Below are 21,343 nucleotides of genomic sequence, written 5' to 3'. Positions count from 1 at the left end.
GCTAAGAAAGTTGCTCATTTCTTTGGTGGTAGAGTTAACTTTCTCAGTAACTCTATTAGACTTGATCTCACTTTCTGCAGATATAAAGTGAGACACAGGGAAGTTAAATAACTACTTTAGGGTTGCATTGATAACAAAGTGCCAAACTTGAGTGGTTTTCAAACCCAACTCTGATTGACTCTGACTCCCATGATATTAATCACTCATCAGCCTCTCTTCTGAGGTGGTTCGATCAGCTTGCCTTTTTCAGCACAGTGGGTGGTGGGAAAAGATGGGTCACTGTGATATCTGGTGTCCAGGCTAGATCTGAGAAAATGACAATCTCTGTCTCTGTCAGCGAGGCATCCACCACTCATCGATGCGTGGAGACTGGAAGCCATGAACCAGTTGCCATCTACTTCACTAGTGGGACCAGTGGTCTTCCCAAGATGGCAGAACATTCCCACTCAAGCCTGGGCCTCAAGGCCAAGATAGATGCTGGGTAAGCTGAGCTCTTTCTCTCTACAGAGAATTGTATGACGAGGCATGAAGACTTTTCTGAGTTCAAATTCAGTGCTCCTGGGCTGGGCTACCACCTTGTGGTTCTGAGAAAGAAAATTCAGAAGGAAAGCTAAAGAGGACATGGCTTCACATGCTGGGTATCCACTGATCTCCAATGGGACACATCTTTTAGATAACACAGGGTCTCAAAACTTCTTCCAGGTGTTGAGCCATGTGCCTAGCAGGGTGAATAATTAGCAAAAGGCTTATGTGCATTTCCCCAGACTGATCTCTATGTTGTTGTTTGGGGTGCTGGCAATTTGCTTTGATACTGTCCACGTTCCAAGAGGGCAGTTTTTGTCAGTGGAAAATTACTTTGCAAATTCATTGAAGTGGAAGATATAATTGCATAAATTTGCGAACAAAGATCTCAGGATTTCTGGGTCACAGACCTCATAGTTGGGCTTTTTTTTTCCACTGCTACATTAATCCCATTTGTGGAATCATGAAACACTGTGCCAAGGTCTTCACACAATGATATCTATAAATCATCAGAATTTTTTTAGTAGATCCCTCCTTCCATGTTAATTTTGTTATTAGAATGGGAAAATATAATAATGCAAAAAATGGAAAGTGTAAATGTTCCATCTATGGAACATAGTGACAGCAAATTAAATAAGTTAATAAAAATTATACAATAGAAGAGCTGCAGTAAAACGCAGTTTCTAAAAGATAGGGGATAAATTACTTAAATGTAACTAAAATATGAAATTCCCCTTCCCCCAAAAAATTTGGTAGTGATCTCATTTTTCACAGATATAAAGTGAGACTTAGAGAAGTCTTATACTATGACCTAATTTCCCTACAGAGCTGAAAGCATTAATCATCTTCAGGAAAGAAGATACACTATGGCAGTTCCCAGTCACAAGGAAGTTGTTCATGTCTAGCCTACATCATTCTTGCTTTAAGAAAGGTCTAAATCTTTTGTTCTTCCATGAAGAGAGAAAACTGACAAGTTTACTTAGTGCAAGACCATCAGCTGTACGGGCAATTTGCAGTACTTGAAGAAAAGAGAAGCAAAGTTCTATTCAGCCAAACTTGAACTTGACAAGGCATCTGTCAGAATATTTGTCATGCAGATGCCTTGTGTTAGTAAAATTTTCCTGGGTGGTTACCACATGCATGCCACAAACTGTACTAAGTTTTGGAGGTAAAATGAGAATGAGACCCAATTATATATTAAGTCATGTCAACTGGGGTCCCACCTTCTGAACATTCATCTCCTGTTGATGCAGGATGTGTGGATAGAACAACTTTTCTTCCCCCTTCCTATTTATACTTAGACATATGCCTGTAAACCTGCAGGCAGATACACACACACCTCTGTGCACACACCTCTCTTTCCTCCCCTACACCTTAGTGTCCCACACATCCTAAGGTCAGCATGCACCCACCTATATGTACATGTGTTTTGTCTGTGTTTTCAGTTGGACAGGCCTGCAAGGCTCTGATGTAATGTGGACCATATCAGACACAGGTTGGATACTGAACATTATAACCTCACTTTTGGAAACTTGGGCATTAGGAGCATGCACATTTGTTCATCTCTTGCCAACATTTGACCCACTGATTATTCTAAAGGTAAGAGAGGATCCTGTTTGCACCAGTTATTCAGAGTGAGCCCGAGGTTTGCACACTTCAATTTATTGTAGTTTGTTTCAACTTATTTAATTTTTGCTAAACCCCTGCCATGTGGTGAACAGTGTTCAGTAAGCAAGATGGAAATGATCGCTGACCTCATGGAGCTCATGTTCTGGGGAAGGAGACAGACACATAGATAGATGAAAGCAGTATGTTCAGGAGAAAGACATTGTAGGTCATTTGTTCACTCAACAACTGCAATGGGCTCGTCTGCTGGTGTCACCTATCAGATAGATGCTGATGAACCACATGTAAAAGGGAAAGCTGGAGTATTGGAGAGGATGCCATCTCCCTCGTGTGTGTGTGTGTGTGCGCGCACACATTTCATTTCCTTTTTTATTTGCAGCATAAAATACAAACTGAAGGTAAAGTACATAGAGTGCCACTATCCTAAGTGTACAGTTTGAAAATAATTTACCTATGTTAAGATACTGTCTCAGTCAGCTTGGGCTACTATAATAAAATACCATAGTCTAGGTGGCTTAAATAACAGATATTTACTTATTATAGCTCTGGAGGCTGTAAGTCTGAGATCAGGGTGCCAGCATAATTGGATTCCTGGGGAGGCCCTCTTTCTGGCTTATGGCTGCCTTATTGCTCTGTTCTCACATGGTTGAGAAAGACAGTGCTGGTATCTCTTCCTTTTTAAAAATAAAGACATTCATGCTACCATTGGGGCACCTGTTTCATTACCTTGTATAATTACCCCTAAAAGCCCCGCCTCCAAATACCATCAAGTTGAGAGTTGGAGCTTTAATATCAGACACCCATGTAAACACCACTAGATCAAGACATGAAACATTCCTACCACTGCAGGTGTTCATACGCCTTCTCTGACAGTGTCTACACCCCATAACTTAATCATTCGTTTGATCTCTATCACCATAGATTAATTTTATCTCTTCTTGCATTTCATGTAAATGGAACCACATTATATATAATCTTTTGCATTTGGCTTCTTTTACTCAAAATATTCTCTGTGAGATTAGTCCACGTATTGTGGGTATCAGATGTTTGTTCTTTAACTGGCTGCGTAGTATTTCATTCTGTGAATCTATCAAAAATTTCCCCCATCCTATTGTTAATGAACATTGGGTTATTTCCAATTTAAGATGATTTTCTAGAAGCAACTCAGAAGAATAAATGGAATTTTTTCCTATAGAACTTGATGGTACAGCCATTAGGTAAGACCCACAAACTGCAGCTATGCATTATCCTGTAGCAACAAAGCAATAAAAATGACCTCACTTTGCTTACAAAGATACACCCTATGTTGGACTCTATGATAGAGGGATTGGGTTATTTCCCTGCCATGCCCCCAGATCTCTGATGGCCCATCCAGACATCTATTTGGCTGCAACAAAGATTCAAGCTAAGGCATAGATGACATCTTCAAAAGTCAAAAAGTCAGGTGTGGTCTGAATTTTCTTAGGAAATTATCTTCAAATGATACTATCATTCTCTATTTTAAAGAAATTCTTACTCTGTGTCCTTCCCAAAAGGATTTGAACTGGCTCTTATTAAGTTTCATCATCAAAAAAAAAAAAATGAAAACAGAAGCAAAATTATAAAGTCCATTAGGAAAATATAAGTTGGAGGTATGGGGGGAAAGACTAAGGAAATTAAGGAGAAATATAGCAAATGAGTATGTAGTTGCAAGTTGAGCTTCTAGTAAGGCAAAGCAATAAGGAATATGGCATCACTTTCATAGCTTATATCTGTTTACCAAGAGCATCTGAAGGAAATGATTGCATGATATTCACATTTGTCATTTTTTCTAGACATTTTGCTTAAACCATTGCCATGGTTTGAATATTTGTGCCCTTCAAAACTCATGATGAAACTTGTAAACCAAAAATAAAATCCTAAGGTCCCACCACCCCCAACCATCTGAATGACCTTCCTCCTCAGCCAGGGTTCTTTTAAAAATTTAACCTGAGAGACTGTTTCAGGCCATGACAGGAAGTGAGAGTGGGACATGCCTCATTATACCTCTCTGGTATTAACATCAATACAGACTTTAAGTCTGATTAAAAAAAAAAAAAACAACCCATTTTACAACCTATTCTCTCTAACGCCTAGTGCCAGTACCTAAAAGCTTCCTCTGCAAATAAGACCTTGGGTCTCCGTAATTCTTTATTTTAACCAAGGCATTCCTTTCTATTGATCCCAGGTCTTTAAATAAACTCAACCAATTGTCAATCAGAAAAAATTTAAATCTACCTATAAGCTGGAATACCCCACTTCAAGTTATCCCACCCTTCTGGGCCAAACCAATGTATTTTTTAAATGTGCTTGATTGAAGTCTCATGTCTCCCTAAAATGTATAAAACCAAGGTGCATCCTGACCACTTTGGGCACGTGTTCTCAGGACCTCCTGAGGGCTGTGTCACAGCCATGGTCGCTCATGTTTGGCTCAGAATAAATCTCTTCAAATATTTTACAGAGTTTGGCTCCTTTTATCAACAAACTCAATCCCCAGTGGCACAGTATTAAGAGGTAGGGCCTTTAAGAGATGATTGGGTCTCATGAGGGATTAATAGATTAACGGGTTATCATGTTAGTGGGTTAGTTTTGAAGAGTGGGTCTGTTATATAAAAAGCCAGTTTTGCTCTGTCTCATGAGCCCCTTTGCCATGTGATGCCCTGAGTCCCCATCAGCAAGAAGGCTCTCACCAGATGCAGCTTCTTGACCTTGGACTCTCCAGCCCCTAGAATTGCAAGAAATAACTTTCTTTTCTTCATAAATTACTCAGTCTTGGGTACTCAGTTACAGCAACAGAAAACAGACTAAGACAATACTCTATTACATTCTGCATGAAGAAAAGCATGGGATGGAGATGGTATTATATGACAGGAATACATGCTGCAAATAATGATCCCACTACTTGCTGACTAGGTGACCTTGGAGCAGCTACTTAACCTTGTGCATCATGGGTTTCCACTCTGAATCATGAGGATGATAGTACACACTCTATGAGGCTATTGTGAAAATTAAATGAGATAACACAGGACAAGGCAAGTATTCAGTCCTAGGTCTTTTTGTAGCACTTGTTTTGAAATGTCTATAGACATAAATGTCTAACGTCTTTAGCTTTTCAAAGACCTTTTATAGCTAAAATATATCCCAAAAATATTTTTGGGAAAATAAGGTTGGAAACAAACTATTATAAAGTTGGCTACAGAAGGTTAAGGGACTTAACCAAGACAGCTGCTATGCTCAGGCAGCTGATCTTCCCTTAGTTGCTAGGGGGTGATATACTCCTAGGGTTGTGTTAATGAGGGCAAGTCTTAAACTGGCAGGAACAAACATCCAGGATTTGACAAAAAGGTTTCAAAATAGTCTTAGACTTTTTCCACTACCATAATATGTATTCATTTCCCTGTTATTTGTGTTTTCAGGGTGCATAAGAATTGTGGGGCTCATTTGACCTGAAATAGACATAGTAAACAAGCTAGCATTTTAATCCAAACCTCTACAACTCCATAGCTCACAACTGTAACCACTGTGCATAGCCATAAGTTGGCATCTGACCTGGTGACCAATGTCTCCCCTGGTTCTCTTCTCCCAGACGCTCTCCAGCTACCCAATCAAGAACATGATTGGTGCCCCCCTTGTTTACCGGATGTTGCTACAGCAGGATCTTTCCAGGTGATGGGGCTTTGAGGATTGGTAAGAGAGTCTGGCCCTATCCCCCTGACTCCCTCACATACATGCATGCCTATCTATCTGAATGTCTTGCACACAGATAACCCCATGAAGCCATTTGCATCATCAAAGCACCCAGAAACCAGGTCTAGGCCTAGGTGGACTTTGGTTCCAGGGAGGCTGAGGGGAAACTGTTATTTCTCTTCTTCAGTTACAAGTTCCCCCATCTACAGAACTGCCTCACTGGAGGGGAGTCCCTTCTTCCAGAAACTCTGGAGAACTGGAGGGCCCAGACTGGACTGGACATCCGAGAATTCTATGGCCAGACAGAAACGGTATCTGCTCCCAGGGGAACCATGGGCTGGATGCACTTTTTGGGCTTCAAAAGTCTCTTTGACACTGAAAAATGTTAGCCACCATTTATCATTCATTTATTTGAGAAATATTTATTGAGCCTCCATGAAGGGACAGGTACTGGGGATTGAAAATTCAGCACAGAACAAAACAGGCAAAGCTCCTGTTTTCTGGGAGATTACATTCCAGTGAGATTTGGGGAGAGAGACAATAAAGTAAGAACTATCTAGCACGGCAGGTGGTGAGAAATGCGATGGAAAAAGTAAAGTAGATGAGATGGGGTGAGAAGTTGGTAAATCAGATATGGTAGTCAGAAAGGTCCTCTGTGATAGGGAAACATTTTAGCAGAGACCAAAGTTTATCAAACATGTCAAGCACTGTACAAAGCTGCTTAGACTGAAGTGAGGAATGGGAAGAAGAACACACCACGGCTTCACTGTACTTCCTGAGATATCTTCTTGGAACTCTTGAGGTCTCATGTGCACAATATGAATTTATGCTACTCTATACTGTTTTACTTATCCAAACTACATGGGGACTACTTTCCCTCAACTCTTTCTCTCCTTTTTCCAGTGCCTCTTACTTGTAACTCTCAGCACTTCTTGCCTTTTCCTCTCCACTCTCTTACCCTGCATCCTTCTTTGGCTAATGAGTACCCTTGGAAGAACTTCTGCAGAGGGTTGATGGCAGCTCTGTGGTATGAAAGAGCCAGGAAGAGTTCTGCAAATATGAATAAGGACAATGGAGTTGTGGCAAGCATACCCTGGCAGGGGCCTCCAACCATTCAGAGGAGGACTTGTTTAGGATATGCTTACAAGGACACTCAGACTCCCATGATCTTAATCACTCAGCAGCCTCTCTTCTGAGGTGGGTCGATCAACTTGCCCTTTTCAGCACAGTGGGTGGTGGGAAAAGATGGATCACTGTGATATCTGGCGTCCAGGCTACATCTGAGAAAATGACAATCTGTGTCTCTGTCAGTGAGGCATCCACCATTCATCTCTTATTCTGTTGGGAACATTCATTTCAGGGTTCAAGCAGAACTGGTGCTGCCATGGGAGATAATTTAAAAGTATATTTTACTGCTTGAGGAAATGGATACCTCATTCTTCATGATGTGATTATTTTAAATTGCATGCCTGTATCAAAGCATTTCATATATCCCATAAATACATACACCTATATACCCATGAAAATTCAGAATAAAAACAAAAGTCAGTATATTTCAGGCCTTATAAATTGCATATTGGTGATTCCATATAGTTTGAAAGGACTTTGAGTATCCATAGTGTCATATAAAAATCTGGCTCCCCCTAAAAGAGATTATACTGTGACTGTTAGGTCCTCTTCCTGGGGAGTGGTAGTTGGACTGCTTACTGAACAAACAATTTGGCAAAGCCCCTAGGATTGTGGTTCCAGTAATGGGGAGACAGCCAGGGAATGAGGAGCGGGACGAGCCCCCAAGTGTAGGCCAAGTTCAGGACCTGCTCTACAGAAACTTTTTCTTTTTGTATGACCTTGTACCTCCTCCCGAGGTTTGCTGATCTGTCTGCTTCTTTCCACAGGGATTAACTTGCGTAGTTTCCAAGACAATGAAAATCAAACCAGGATACATGGGAATAGCTGCTCGCCATTATGATGTACAGGTTTGCTTGGGACACTAAGGAGGGAGGAAGTTAGGGGAAACACTGATTTTCAGTAATTTATGTATTCCATTGTTTACTGAGTCAAAATAATAGAAAGTACTGATATTAAGATAATATAAGGAAAAAGGGAGGGAGGGAGGGAGGTTAGGGGGAAGGAGAGAGTGAGGGAAGGAAGGAGGAAAAGGGGAAATGATTTATATTGTTACCATCCAGAAGGACCCACTTTGAATATCTAGCAAATTAGCTAGACAGTACGCAAGTATATATGCTTTAAAAACAAAACTAGGGGTGAATCTTGACATAACATTTTGTAACTTGCTTTTATCATTTAACAATTTAGGTAATGATCTTTTCAGTTCAATTAATGCCAACCTGCAGCATGATTTTTAATGATGATATAGTAGTAAATAGTGGGTATCCACCGCTGTTTATGCCTTTTATTGGATCAAGGGATGATGTCCCAGTTTTCACTAGTAAAAATACACTACAATGAATGCATTGTAGCTAAGGTTTTATTGTTTTTTGAGAACTAGAATTTGTGTTTGTGTATCTGTGTTATGTGTATAGTTTTGTATATCTAAAGTGTAACTTAGACTCTATTCAGTGTCATATCCAGTTACTTGCCATGATATTCACTATGATAACCATTTGCTAAGCCCCTTTCTTAGTATCTTAATTCATTCCTATAAAAATCCTGTGCAATAAGCTGTCAGTACCCATTTTATGGGTGAAAGCACTGAAGCATAGAGTTTAAGTAGTTCAAAGTCAGCTAGTAAGGTAGCAGAGTAAATGTGAGTTTTGATCTGCCTGATTTCTAAGTCCACAGGTGAGGTAGGTCTCAAAGATAAGGGGAGGCTATTATTTTATCTGAGCTCCTAAAGCCAAAAGCATCTCCCCAGGCTCATCTGGGCCAGTCTCAATAAAAGGATTCACCTAAACTATTCCAGGTAGATGGATCAGAGATCTGAGTTTAAGACTCTTGGGTTCCCTTGGTTTCTGGTTGTTGTTTTCAGTCTCCACTAGAGCAAGAGGGTCTTTCATTTGACCAACTCAGTAATCTCATGCTGCCATTGAAGCCATCTCCTGCTCTGTGCATCATTCTTCCAACCTGCTTCTTTCTCCAGGTCATAGATGATAAGGGCAACGTCCTGCCCCCTGGCACAGAAGGAGACATTGGCGTCAGGGTCAAACCCATCAAGCCTATAGGCATCTTCTCTGGCTATGTGGTGAGAAACTGTGCTCCTCCTCCTCTGTTCCTCAATGAGGGTGGGGAGCACTAAATGGGGTGAGGGAAGCCAAATGTTCTGAAACTTCCAAGAGGCATTAGATGTGAAGACAAAGAGTGTCCAGTTTTCAAGAATGTATGCTTTGCTAGTGGAAGAAAAGACTGTCTATTCAGCCTTGCCTTCCTCAGCCTATCACTGTGACCTCATTGGAAGACTTATTTTTCTTCAATTAGCCCTCAGACTTCTCAAGAACTCTCTGTTTCATGCCCAAAATATTATTGACCCTGAACTATACACAGCACCATTCCCCCAAGGGCCTTGCCCCTCCCATAGGTATCATCCCCATGCTCTATGCCATTGATCTTCTTTAGAGCCTGCCAGGCACTTTACATTGAGACTTTGCTATCCAGCTGGAAGAATCCCTATCTTCACATCTTGGGAAGGTAAAGACAGATAATCCTTGAATCTAGCCACCTCACTTGACAGGTGAGGATGTTGGAGCCAGAGATTACAAGACTTGCTGAAGCTCACAACCATTAGAAACTGGACAGAGAAGACCCCAAGGGCATGCCTTCTGATCCCTGAGATAATTCATTAATAAAATAAATAATAAATCAAATAATAGTAGTTTCCACCACTTATTGAATGCATACCATGAGGCAAGCATTGTCCTATAAACACATTTAATCTGTAAACTTTAAACTCATTTAAACTTTAAACTCGTTTAATCCTCCCAGCCACCCTATACAGTTTTTGGACTCAGTTTGCTCTAGTTCAAAACCCTGCTCTACTATGTCCTGCGTGATCTTAGGCAAGTTACTTATCTCTCATGTCTCAGTTTCCTCATCTGTAAGTTTTGTGTTGTGAGTGTGTTCAATAAAATAATTGTCGTAGATGCGAATGGTTATTCCTATTTTACAGATGAGGAAAACTGAGCCTCAGAGATCAGGGCAGAGCTACACTGTTCCCTTCTCCAAGCATTTCCTGTGCGCAGTCCCACTCTATTCTCAAATGCCAGTGAGGTACTAAGTCATGGGCTTCTCCCCATTTGACAGAAAAGGAAACAGACTCAGAAGTGTCTGTTGGGCAGACTTCTGAGGCCACAGAGGCTCCGTGATGGCCATGAGAAAGTCAAGCCAGTGGCCAGTGGCTTCTAGTCTCAATTCTACCTTCTGTAATGGCTGTTTAGCTTCAGACAGCCTCTTGGTGTCTCTGATCATTAGCATCCCTCTATTCCCAGTGACGGAGTGAGGCTAAGAATTCTTTATGCCACCATATCATCCAGTAACTGAATCTCCAGTCTGGAGCCCATGCCCCCATACCAGAGTCATATAGGAAGATGCCCTGACAAGGGAAAAAACTCAAGCCTTTTCATTACTCATAAGCAAGTGCCTCAGCTTAATAGAGGGATCCAGTCATTGTAGAAACATGCACATTAGCCAGGGTCCCAGGGGGCTTCCTGGCTAATGTCCCTAGAACTTTTAAATTTAACACAGAAGCCAAGAAAAGTACCTAAGCAAAATGATAGCTTTGAGTGGTGCCATGGAGTGAGCAGAGATTAGGATATCTATGAAAGGGGAGATAGAAACAATTGGGGAAAATCCCTAAGCCTGGATGAACGAATACATCAATAATATCCATCAGACTGGACCTAGAGGAGTAGCTGAGAGACTCTGAGTGGAATAACTTCAATAAATGGGAAAGATCCAGTTCTATCTGCAGTCTAGGGTTGGCTGTTCAGGGCATGTCTGCCATGGTCAAGTTATACACTGCACACCTGCAGTTTTAATAAGACTTATGACATCCGTTCATGGCAGCCCCAGGATAGGAAATTTAGGCTTTGCAGGCACAATCACTCTGTCTTTCTGTGGTCACCAGGACAATCCCGAGAAGACAGTAGCCAACATTCGAGGGGACTTTTGGCTCCTTGGAGACCGGGGAATCAAAGATGAAGATGGGTATTTCCAGTTTATGGGACGGGCAGATGATATTATTAACTCCAGCGGGTGAGCTTGGTTTCTGGATTGGGAGGGGAAATTTGGGTCTTTACTCTGGCTGATTCCAGACTTCTGGGATGGCCTAGAGGTTGGGTGTCCAGTCTTCTCTGAAGGACAGGTTCTTCTGCAGGTACCGGATTGGACCCTCAGAGGTAGAGAACGCGCTGATGGAGCACCCTGCTGTGGTTGAGACGGCTGTGATCAGCAGCCCAGACCCCGTCCGAGGAGAGGTGATGGGGAGGCAGCAGTCTGGGGGTGAACAGATAGCAACACAAGGGCCGTGTAGTATGATGGTTTAAGAACAAAGACTGGGGGGCCAAACACTCTGAGACCCAATCTTGGCCCTGCCGCTTACTAGCTATATGACCTTGGGCAAGCTACTTGGCCTCTCTGTTTCTCAGTTTCCCCATTTGTAAGATGAGGGATTGTTATGAGGGTTAAATGTGCTAATATTTGTAAAGTATGGTGATTTCTCAAAAAACTAAACAGAACTACCATACCATCCAGCAATCCCACTACTGAGTATTTATCCAAAGAAAAAGAAATCAGCATATCAAAAAGATGTCTACACTCCCATGTTAATTGCAGTACTATTCACAATAACAAAGATATGGGATAAACCTAAGTATCTAATGAATGAATGGATAAATAATATGTGGTATATATACACGATGGAATGCTATTTGGCGTTAAAAAAGAATGAAGTCATGTCATCTGTAGCAACATGGAGAGAACTGGAGGTCATTATGTTAAGTGAAGTAAGCCAGGCACAGAAAGATAAATATCACATGTTTGCACTCATAAGTGAGAGCTAAAATAGTTGATCTCATGGAGATAAAGAGTAGAGTGACAGATACCAGAGGCTGAGAAGGGTGTGTGGGTGGCGAAGCAGGGGATGAAGAGAGGTGGGTGAATGGTATAAACATACAGTTAGATGGAAGCAATAAGTTCGAATGTTCAGTAGCAGAGTAGGGTGACTATAGTTAACAACCGTGTACTGTATATTTCAAAATAGCTAGAAGAGAGGACTTGAAATGTTCTCAACACATACAAATTATAAATACTCAAGGTGATGGACACCCTAAGTATCCTAATTTGATAATTACAATATTTGCATGTAACAAAATATCACTTGTACCCAATACATATGTACAAATATTAGGAATCGATAAAAATTTTTAGAAAGTAAAGTGCTTGGTTGGGAGGCCGAGGCGGATGGATCATGAGGTCAAGAGTCCAAGACCAGCCTGGTCAAGATGGTGAAATCCTGTCTCTACTAAAAATACAAAAATTAGCCTGGCACGGTGGCAGGCACCTGTAAACCCAGCTACTCAGGAGGCTGAGGCAGGAGAACAGCATGAACCCGGGAGGCAGAGCTTGCAGTGAGCTCAGATCGCGCCATTGCACTCCAGCCTGGGCGACAGAGTGAGACTCTGTCTCAAAAAAAAAAAAAAAAAACTGAAGTGCTTGGAACAAGGCCTAGCACATAGTAAGTACTATGTAATGTCTCTTTTGATGAAACTGGAAGAATTCTATCCTGCTGTTTTGTGTTTGAATCAGACTCTGATTCCTAACCAGAAGAACAGAGGAGGGATTTGAGCCAAAAGATAGAGCCCCTGTGCCACAGGGTTCGCAGTGAAAATAAAGGGAAAAAGAAAGACCCCTATAAAGTCAGGGTTATAGAAATAGGCTCAGATGGGGTCTAGTGGACTTTGATGTGTGTGTAGGAAAATATTAAGGTGGGATGTGTGGATCAATGTCCTAGTACATTCCCACAGGGTATAAGCCTGGCACTATCATACCTCCGGTAGGTACAGAACACATCGCACAGAAAATTATGGGAACCACTGAGCAGTGAGGCCAAAGGGGGATCCTCTGCTGAGAAAACCCTGTGTGTCCAGCTCTGAGCCAGCCCTGCTGTACATGATTTCATTTTATTTACCATAAGTTAAATACGGCAGTTTTATCCCCATTTTATAGGTGGGAACACTGAAGTTTGGAGAAGTTAACACACTGTTTAGGGTTATGGTTTTCAGTCTATTTTTCTCTTTTCTCCCCATGTATCTTCTTTCTCCTCATCTGTCTCTATTGTCCTTGGAGTGTGAGGCGAGCCTGGTCTCAATCTATTGTCCACCTGCTCCTCCAATAAACAACTTCAGAGACAGCTGGAACCTCATTCTTGTCCCCAGTTTCTCCCTTTCCCTTGACCTGGATCACTGGGGATGCAAATGAGGAGATACAATGGTGATGGAAGTCTTAATGCCAATTTCACATTATTCCAGGAGATGACTACACACTCTAATCCCTTCTCTCTTGGCCTTCATCTTTTTTGCAGGTGGTGAAAGCATTTGTGGTCCTGGCCTCACAGTTCCTGTCCCATGACCCAGAACAGCTCACCAAGGAGCTGCAGCAGCATGTGAAGTCAGTGACAGCCCCGTACAAGTACCCAAGAAAGGTAAGGCTTTTGAGATCCCAAGTCACTCAAACTTGAGAAATAGATTGTTTTCCTGTTATATTTACCTTCTTCAAGAGGAGGATAGCCCTCTAATTTTAAAAAGTCTTCCTGGGCCAGGTGCAGTGGCTCACGCCTGTAATCCCAGCACTTGGGGAGGCTGAGGCAGGTGGATCACTTGAGGTCAGGAGTTCAAGACCAGCCTGGCCAACATGGTGAAACCCCGTCTCTACTCAAAATACAAAAATTAGCCAGGCGTAGTGGCATGCGCCTATAATCCCAGCTACTCAGGAGGCTGAGGCACGAGAATCGCTTGAATCTGGGAGGTGGAGGTTACAGTGAGCCAAGATTGTGCCATTGCACTCTAGCCTGGGTGACAGAGTGAGACTCTGTCTCAAAAAAAAAAAAAAAATGTCTTTCTGACTATGATCAAGAAAGCCCAGGAAGACAATCTAGCAACTATCTTGATGCCTGAAAAATGACCTCAGCTTTTGACTCACTCTGAATTAAAAGCCAAATGCTGTCAAGGGAATAAGTTCTAGCCAGCATCTTACCTGTATTCCCATTCTCTGCACTGGGTTCTTGCTATAGTATTCAGGGTTGTGCAACACTCAGTTGCAAGTGACAGAAATCTAGCTTGAGATTTATTGCTCATGCAATTGAAAAGTCCAGGGGTGGGGAAAGTTTTCATTATGGCTGGTCTCAGGCATTCCTAGGATGTGGTCAGGTGTATCTCTTTCACCCTTTGACTCTCCTTCCTTTGTAATGACTTGATTTCTTGGAATACTTTTTCTTTGTGGCCCCATCAGCTCCAAACATATATTCTCAGCAGCTTAGAAAACTCCAGTAGAAAATGAGCATATTTTTCTCTAAAGGCCTCAACAAAAGTCTCTGGGTTGACTCTCACTGGACCAACTGGGCCATGTGCCCATTATTAAATGAATCCCTGTAGCCAGGCCAGTGCCACACTGATAGCCAGTTCCATGTCATCCTCACAGAAAATGCACGGGGATGGGGGAGAGAGAGCTGCCCTACTCCATGACATGGACTGAGACGGAGGGGAGACTCCCCATAGGAAAATGGAAGTGTTCTTATGAGAAATGACAAAAGCATGGTTTTCAGCTTCTTTCATTCTGGGACAGAGAACTGAGGCATGGAGCTTGACATGGCAGGAAAACCCAGTTATTGGATTTGGGTCCCAGATAGGAGCTTGTCCCAGAGAAAGAAAGAAAATTGAGTCTGGGGTAGAAGGTGAGAGCAACCATGCTGAGCTTAGAGTTCCTTAGATTCTTTTGTAGTCCAGATGCCACCTGCCTTTCCTCAGCACAGACTAATTGTCATAGGTCTTCTGAGAAGCAGGTGCTGGGGAAAGAGGTTAACATGCAAGAGGCTTATTAGGGAGTGTTTTGGAATCAACCCCTGGGGGAAGGGAAAGAAAGGGAAAGAAAGGAGCAGGATTGAGCAGAGGGTGAAGTTGCACTGCGACTTAGTCTCAATGGGAACCCCAGCCAATCCCATGGTAGTTCTGAAGCTAGCATAACCTTTCAGTGTTGTCCTAAGGCAAGGTGAGGAAGGGAAGGGGGTCTTTACAGTCACAGGTGGATCAAGTATGGATGTAGGCTGCCCTGGGAAGGAGTGTGACCTTGGACAAGACAGCTGTCTTTGGCTGAGGCAATTCCCACAGGGGTCTGGCAGTGGGGTGGGAGTTCCTTGTCCCTGGAGGGGCATCTCAGCTGCATATCAGAGTCCACTAGGTGGACTTGCAGCCTCTGAGAGTGAGGCAACACAGCATAGTCTCAGGAATCAGACTGTTGGGCTCAACATTCACCTCCACTACTTACTCAATAACCTCTGTGTTCCTCAGTTTCCTTATTTGCAAAATGAAAATTATGCTGTTACCCCTTCACAGGTTGTTAAGGATGAGTTCATTTAAGAAGGCATCACTTAGAAGAGTGACTAGCACATAATAAGCATTTCATAAGTATTTACAAAGGAGGTTAGAAATCCAGGCACACCAAAATTATTATGAACGTTTAAGTATAACTGAATATTGTAGAAGGCTGAGTCAAGGAGTCCTATCACACAGTGTGCAGTGTCTTACTCAACTATCTCACTAGATGTGTCTCTTTCCACAAGTATCTCCTCTAGAATTCTCAAGGCAACAGGTTATTTCCACCTTCCCCCTCCTTCCACCAACTACATCCACTCCCTTCTGCCTCTCTTCATGACAAGCAGAGTAACTTCCTTTTTAGCATTAAATCCAGATACCTCCTGTGGCCTTCATCCACTCTCTATCTACCCTTCGGGGCACAAATAGTAAATATTTTAGGCTATATGTTCTTTGTGGCTACTACTCAACTTTGCCCATGCAGTGCTAAAGGTTGACAGTTTCTAAATGAATGGGCATGACTGTTTCAATTAAACTTTATTGATAAAAACAGGACATGGGCTGTATTTTGCCTGCAGGTCATAGTTTGCTGACCTCTGCTCCATTTCATTGTGGTTTGAACAAACCCTTCTCAACAAAGTCAGTCTTGACTTATAGAAGAATTCTTATACCAGCCACTAAGAAGATACTTTTTCCATCTCAGTATCCCTATTATTAAGTTAAAGTTTAAAAAGGTTAATTTTTATTAAATTCAAAACCATGTGATGCTTAAACCAATGTCAAGGCAATTGAGCCACATCATTGGAAGCCTCAATGAGGCGTCTTCATCGTCCATGTCTTCGGATTTGGGAATATTAGAGATAGAAGATCCTCAACTTCAAACATTCCTTTTAACAAGAGCAAATAGTGAAATTGGAGAGATTTTATAGTTTTGCTTAGGGTGCATCGATAGGAAATGATTGATATGGAATTCAAAATGAGGTATCCTAATTCTTAGATGTCTTAGATATCTAAAGACCTCAGATTAATCCAGATTAATAACAATGGCTAATATTTTTCAGTGCTGACTCCATGCCAGTAACTTAGCCTGCATAATTTCCTTTTGTCCACACAATCACCCAATGAAGTTGCTATTATCCTCCAGCTTACTCAGTGGGGAAACTGAGTCTTAGCAAAGCCAAGGACCTAGTTAAAGCCAGATGATTGGTAGAGGAGGAGCTGGGGTCCAGAGAGACTGATGTCAAGGCTCAACTGGCTGACTGCTGTGCCATGTTGTGTGTTATGCTGCTCCTCCTCTGTCTGAAAATATGTCAAAGACCTTTATACCCAATTCTAGCCAACCTCTTCTTGTCCTCATCCCAGAGCACTTTCTGAAGCTTCTTATTGCACAGAGAGGCTGCCCTGAAGTGGCTCCAGCCTGAAGGACTTCCCCTCACCCTACGGCAGTTCTGAAAAATGCAACCCACTGTGGTCACAGACCACCCACCCTGGACTGATTTTTTTTTCAACAGATAGAGTTTGTCTTGAACCTGCCCAAGACTTCCACAGGGAAAATTCAACGAACCAAGCTTCGAGACAAGGAGTGGAAGATGTCTGGGAAAGCCCGTGCGCAGTGATACGTGTAGGAGGCATTCATTTGGATTCCCCTCTTCTTTCTCTTTCTTTTCCCTTTGGACCCTTGGCCTTACTGTGATGATATGATATTCTTTATGAAAGAACATGAATGTAATTTTTGTCTTGCCTGGTTATTAGCACAAAACATTACCATGTTAGATGTTGAAAGAAGAAAGGGAAGGAATGAGAGAGAGTGAAAAGGAAAGAGTAACAGAAAAAAAGGAAAGAAAAGTAAGTCAGGGAAATATTAAAGCTGCCAGGGAAAGCAACTGAAAAAGAAATAAAGTAGGGAGGAAAGGAGAGAGGAAGCAAGGGAAGGAGGAAGAAAGGAAAGAGAAGATGGAAGGGGGAGAAAAGATAGAAGAAAAATAATTGGAGGGAGAATCAGAAAAATAAAGAGAAGAAAGAAAAGAAATAGAGAAAGAAGAAAGGAAAAGAACATAAGAAAGAGAGGGAGAAAGAGGGAGAAAGGAAGAGGAAAAAAATTAAAAAATAAAAATAGTAAAAAAACTGATAAAGAAAAGTAATGGAAGACAGGAAGAATGAAAGAGAGGGAAGAAAAGAGGAAAACTTATAAATACTCCCACAGATAGACAAAGTCAAGCATAAAACTGGAGCTTGAGAAGGAAATGAAAGGCCGTGGCACCTTCTTTTACCCTAGGAGAAGACCTCCATACAGGAAGACTTGTGTGTGGGGTTGGGACATTAGAATCATCCCCAAGTCACCCCAAACCTTGCGACTGTCAGGGTCAGAGGGGAACCACCATTTATTAAGCATTTGATATGTGCCAGGCACTGACCCAGATGCATGATAAATACCACATTGTTTCACCTCTGTATGGCATCTACAGACCTCAGATCATAGCTGTGAGAACAACATAAGCACTGCCAAAGTTATCAGCTACCCATACCTTGTTTTTGGTGTTATCTACTCTTCCTAGACTCAAATATTAAAATAATTTTAAAACCAAGATCCTGACAGTAGTCTTTGGGAAAAACAAAGAAAGGCAGGGATGAGGTACGTGTATGCTTCCAACAGTTTGTGAGTTGGGGAATCCATGGAGAGAGACTGGAGCGGTGGTTTTATTGAAGGAACAACAAGCACCTCAATTCCTGGGGCTTCTGGGACACCAGATCTATGGTCCAGGAGATTGAGAGAGGTGAGTACTATGAGGACTTCACCTACAACTCAGAGATGGAGGATGAATGCTCCTAGCAAGTTCAAGTAAGTAGGAGAAGAAAGCAAAGGTTATCTGAGAGCCCGTGACTCTTCTTAAGAAGACTTGGTAATAATAACAACAATAGTAATAATAATATTGATCATTCATCAAGCACTTGCCAAGAGTCAGGCACTATCCCAAGTAAATGCACATATTAATCCTACTTAAGGTTCACAATTACAGTTTGGTTCAGGCACTATTATTTTTTCCATTTTACAAAGGAGGAAATTAAGACTTAGAGAGATTAAATGACAAAGCCAGATTCTAAAAAGGCCAAGCTGCATACAACACCTATGCTTTCAATTTCTATACTCACTCCATCAATTTGCTTGTTTTGGCTTCTGGACCTTGGCAAAGCTGCTCTCTCAATCTGTACTTGTTAGGGTCCTCCAGTGAAATAGAACCAATATACACATATATGTACTCCACAACATAGGATGGGGTTACATCCCAATGAATGTATCATAATGTCAAAAAAATTCTAAGTTGAACCATTGTAAGTCAAGAATCCTCTGTATACACACACAGAGAGAGAGAGAGAGAGAGAGAGAGAGAGAGAGAGAGAGAGAGATTGGCTCAAACAATTATGTAGTTTGAGAATTCCCAAGATCTACAGCTTGGAACCTGAAGACCCAGGAAAGCCAATGTGTATATCCAGTCTTAGTCTGAAGACCTGAGACCCAGAAGAACCAATGGTGTAAGTCCCAGTCTAAGAGCAGCAGAAGACCAGTGTTCCAGCTCAAGAAGTCAGGCGGGAGGACTTCCCTTTTACTCAGCCTTTCTCTTCTATCTAGGTCTCTAATTGCTTGGATAAGTCCCCCACCCCCACACTAGGGAGAGCAATATTCTTTACCCAATCTGATTCAAATATTAATCTCATCCAGAAACACAGACATACCCAAAATAATGTTTGGCCAAAGGTCTGAGATCCCCATGGCCCAGTCAACTTGACACATAAAGTTAACCATTACACAATCATCTTATAAAATATACACTAGAAAGCAGGTATATTGTGATATGCTCCTCCTGTAGTTCACTGAAATACTGCAGATATTTGTTTCTCATAGTAGAGTAATGCAATCTGCTAATCAAATACAAAACTTTGTTTTCCTCAATCTGAATTTATCAATGTTTGAGGGAGTCTCATTTAACTGAAAGCTTCCAAGAATTTAAAATGAGGCATATTGCTCATTCTGATACTTGGATTCACGTTTAGTTTTCTCTATCCACTGCATGCTTGCATAGGCCGCAAGAGGTCTCACCATCTTCATACTGGATGATCATCTGCTGATAAGGCCTCACATTTCATCCCCATTTTCTCAGTGTGAATAGCCCCTCAATCTCCCAATCTTAAGAGATGTGAAAAAGAATTATATTTTATAGATGCTTCTGTGGACGGCAAGGAAGAAAGGGGTATACACAGTTGGGAGATCATGGTGCTGCCTTAGAAGCACTTGATGTGGCTTCATGAGGTGACTTCTGTCTCGGAGTTGGAGTGGAAGACAGCAGTAGTGGAAAATGATGGGTAGAGATGTGTAGGGCCAATGAGTTGGAGAAATTTTAGAGTATGCCATAACTGAGAAACTTTGGATATAGAGGGAAACTAACCAATTTTTAAAGGAAGATTTCCAATTAAAATCAGTGTGAACCCCCAATCCATTACCATGTTATCTAAATAAACTTCATTGGTTTCTGTTTAAGCAAACATTACTGAGTTTTGAGGATTTGAACTCTAGTTTCTAAGACTGCCAAATTATGCAAAGACTAGACTACATAGGCTCCTGGTATTTATTAGAATTATACATTGATTAGCATATCATGTCAGGATCACATAAAGGTGTCGTTAGTAAGAATGGAAACTTTTAAGTAAGCAAGTGAGATTTGGGAGTAACTCCTGGCCCATTGTCTGTCATAAATGTTGTCTTAAATAAGCTTCATTAAGTTGCAAAATGTATAAACCTATTCAGACTAGCAAAATGTATTCTATTTCAAGGACCCATGGATAATTTCACAGGACTGAGGAAAAGGGCAATCAACCAGACCTCATAAGGGCATAACCAGCTACTAGAAAACGAAAACAAAACAGAACCATTAGGAACCCAGGAAGTCACTCTATCCAGCTCAGTGGGAACAGATTACAACATGTCTATCTCGTTCCCCCCCACCCAACTATGTGTATCATTTTTTTTCCTTGTAAGTATTGAGACTAATGTCATAAAGTGACTTCTCCCACCCTCTGTCTTCATCATCCTCCAGCTTCAGTGCCACTAACTAAATTCTAGAGAGGATGAATCTGATTGACCCAGCTCATGTGAATTGCCCACATGTACTCTGATTATCACATAGTACAAATATGGCTACAGGGGCCCATTTTCTTTGGAGTGGGAAAAACTTTCAGAGAAAAGGGACAAAGGATGGCATGAGACACCTCCAAATTAGACTTCCCATTTAGATACAAACTAGCAAATTTTTTGCAAAGATCGAGCCTACCTTCTGACATTCCTAAATGCCTCTTTCCTCCTTCTTCCTAAAAGCCTTTTTCTCCATACATAGACCTTCTGCCCATTCATTCTCATTGAAATCTTGATTAAAGGCCAAGACTTCAACTGGCTGTTCTCAGGACCCTGTCTAATGAGACCTCAGTTGCTGGAGAAAATATCTGTCTAGTAGGGCTCTCTCTCACTGTGAAAGGCACAGAGAGGATTTAATTAGTAGAGTGATTAGAATCTGATTTCCTAGATACTAATTATCTATGTGCCATTCCCCTTTAAAGAAGTTTCCTGCTAACTCTGGCTGTCTTTCCTTTTAACCTGTGGCCTGCTATTTTTATTCTGTACTGAGAAGGCTTTTGATCACATCTGCTTACTCACCACCCAATCCACGAGTTCGTTAACTTCTCCAGGCTCAGGGATGATTGATGATGGAAACACATCACTTTTAAAGGAAAGCTATGCCCTACCCATAGTATAGAATCTGCCTTGCTTCTCTGCTCACCCCCCACTTTAATCTCCTTCTGCCTATGACTTTGACAAAGCAATCATAATATTCAGCCTGTATCTTTCACAAAGACTCCTTTGCTATGACTACTATGAAATCACCAACTCGCCTTTCTCAGGA

General features: G+C 41.7%; 1 protein-coding gene across 2 annotated transcripts in view; it reads left to right on the top strand.

Moving 5' to 3' along the window:
* LOC117087533 (acyl-coenzyme A synthetase ACSM2B, mitochondrial) overlaps window positions 1-17,977 on the top strand; it is a 37,100-nt gene extending 19,123 nt beyond the window's left edge. Inside the window, exons 5-14 of one of the 2 annotated variants that reach the window (XM_033217836.1) lie at window positions 338-481; window positions 1,968-2,121; window positions 5,753-5,832; window positions 6,041-6,164; window positions 7,749-7,829; window positions 8,954-9,055; window positions 10,934-11,061; window positions 11,183-11,282; window positions 13,388-13,507; window positions 16,904-17,977. In XM_033217836.1, the coding sequence (XP_033073727.1) occupies window positions 338-481; window positions 1,968-2,121; window positions 5,753-5,832; window positions 6,041-6,164; window positions 7,749-7,829; window positions 8,954-9,055; window positions 10,934-11,061; window positions 11,183-11,282; window positions 13,388-13,507; window positions 16,904-17,008 (1,138 nt within the window). In that variant the 3' untranslated portion in view covers window positions 17,009-17,977. Of the gene's footprint in view, window positions 1-337; window positions 482-1,967; window positions 2,122-5,752; window positions 5,833-6,040; window positions 6,165-7,748; window positions 7,830-8,953; window positions 9,056-10,933; window positions 11,062-11,182; window positions 11,283-13,387; window positions 13,508-16,754; window positions 16,873-16,903 lie in introns of those variants that run through there. The other variant, XM_033217837.1, reaches the window with a different exon arrangement.
* Window positions 17,978-21,343: the final 3,366 nt, after the last annotated feature.

The sequence above is a fragment of the Trachypithecus francoisi genome, unplaced genomic scaffold (assembly GCF_009764315.1).
Source record: "Trachypithecus francoisi isolate TF-2019V2 unplaced genomic scaffold, Tfra_2.0 Lachesis_group10, whole genome shotgun sequence".
In the NCBI taxonomy this organism is placed as follows: domain Eukaryota; kingdom Metazoa; phylum Chordata; class Mammalia; order Primates; family Cercopithecidae; genus Trachypithecus; species Trachypithecus francoisi.
Note: the sequence above shows the minus strand (reverse complement) of the source record. Positions and strands in the feature narration are given on the sequence as shown.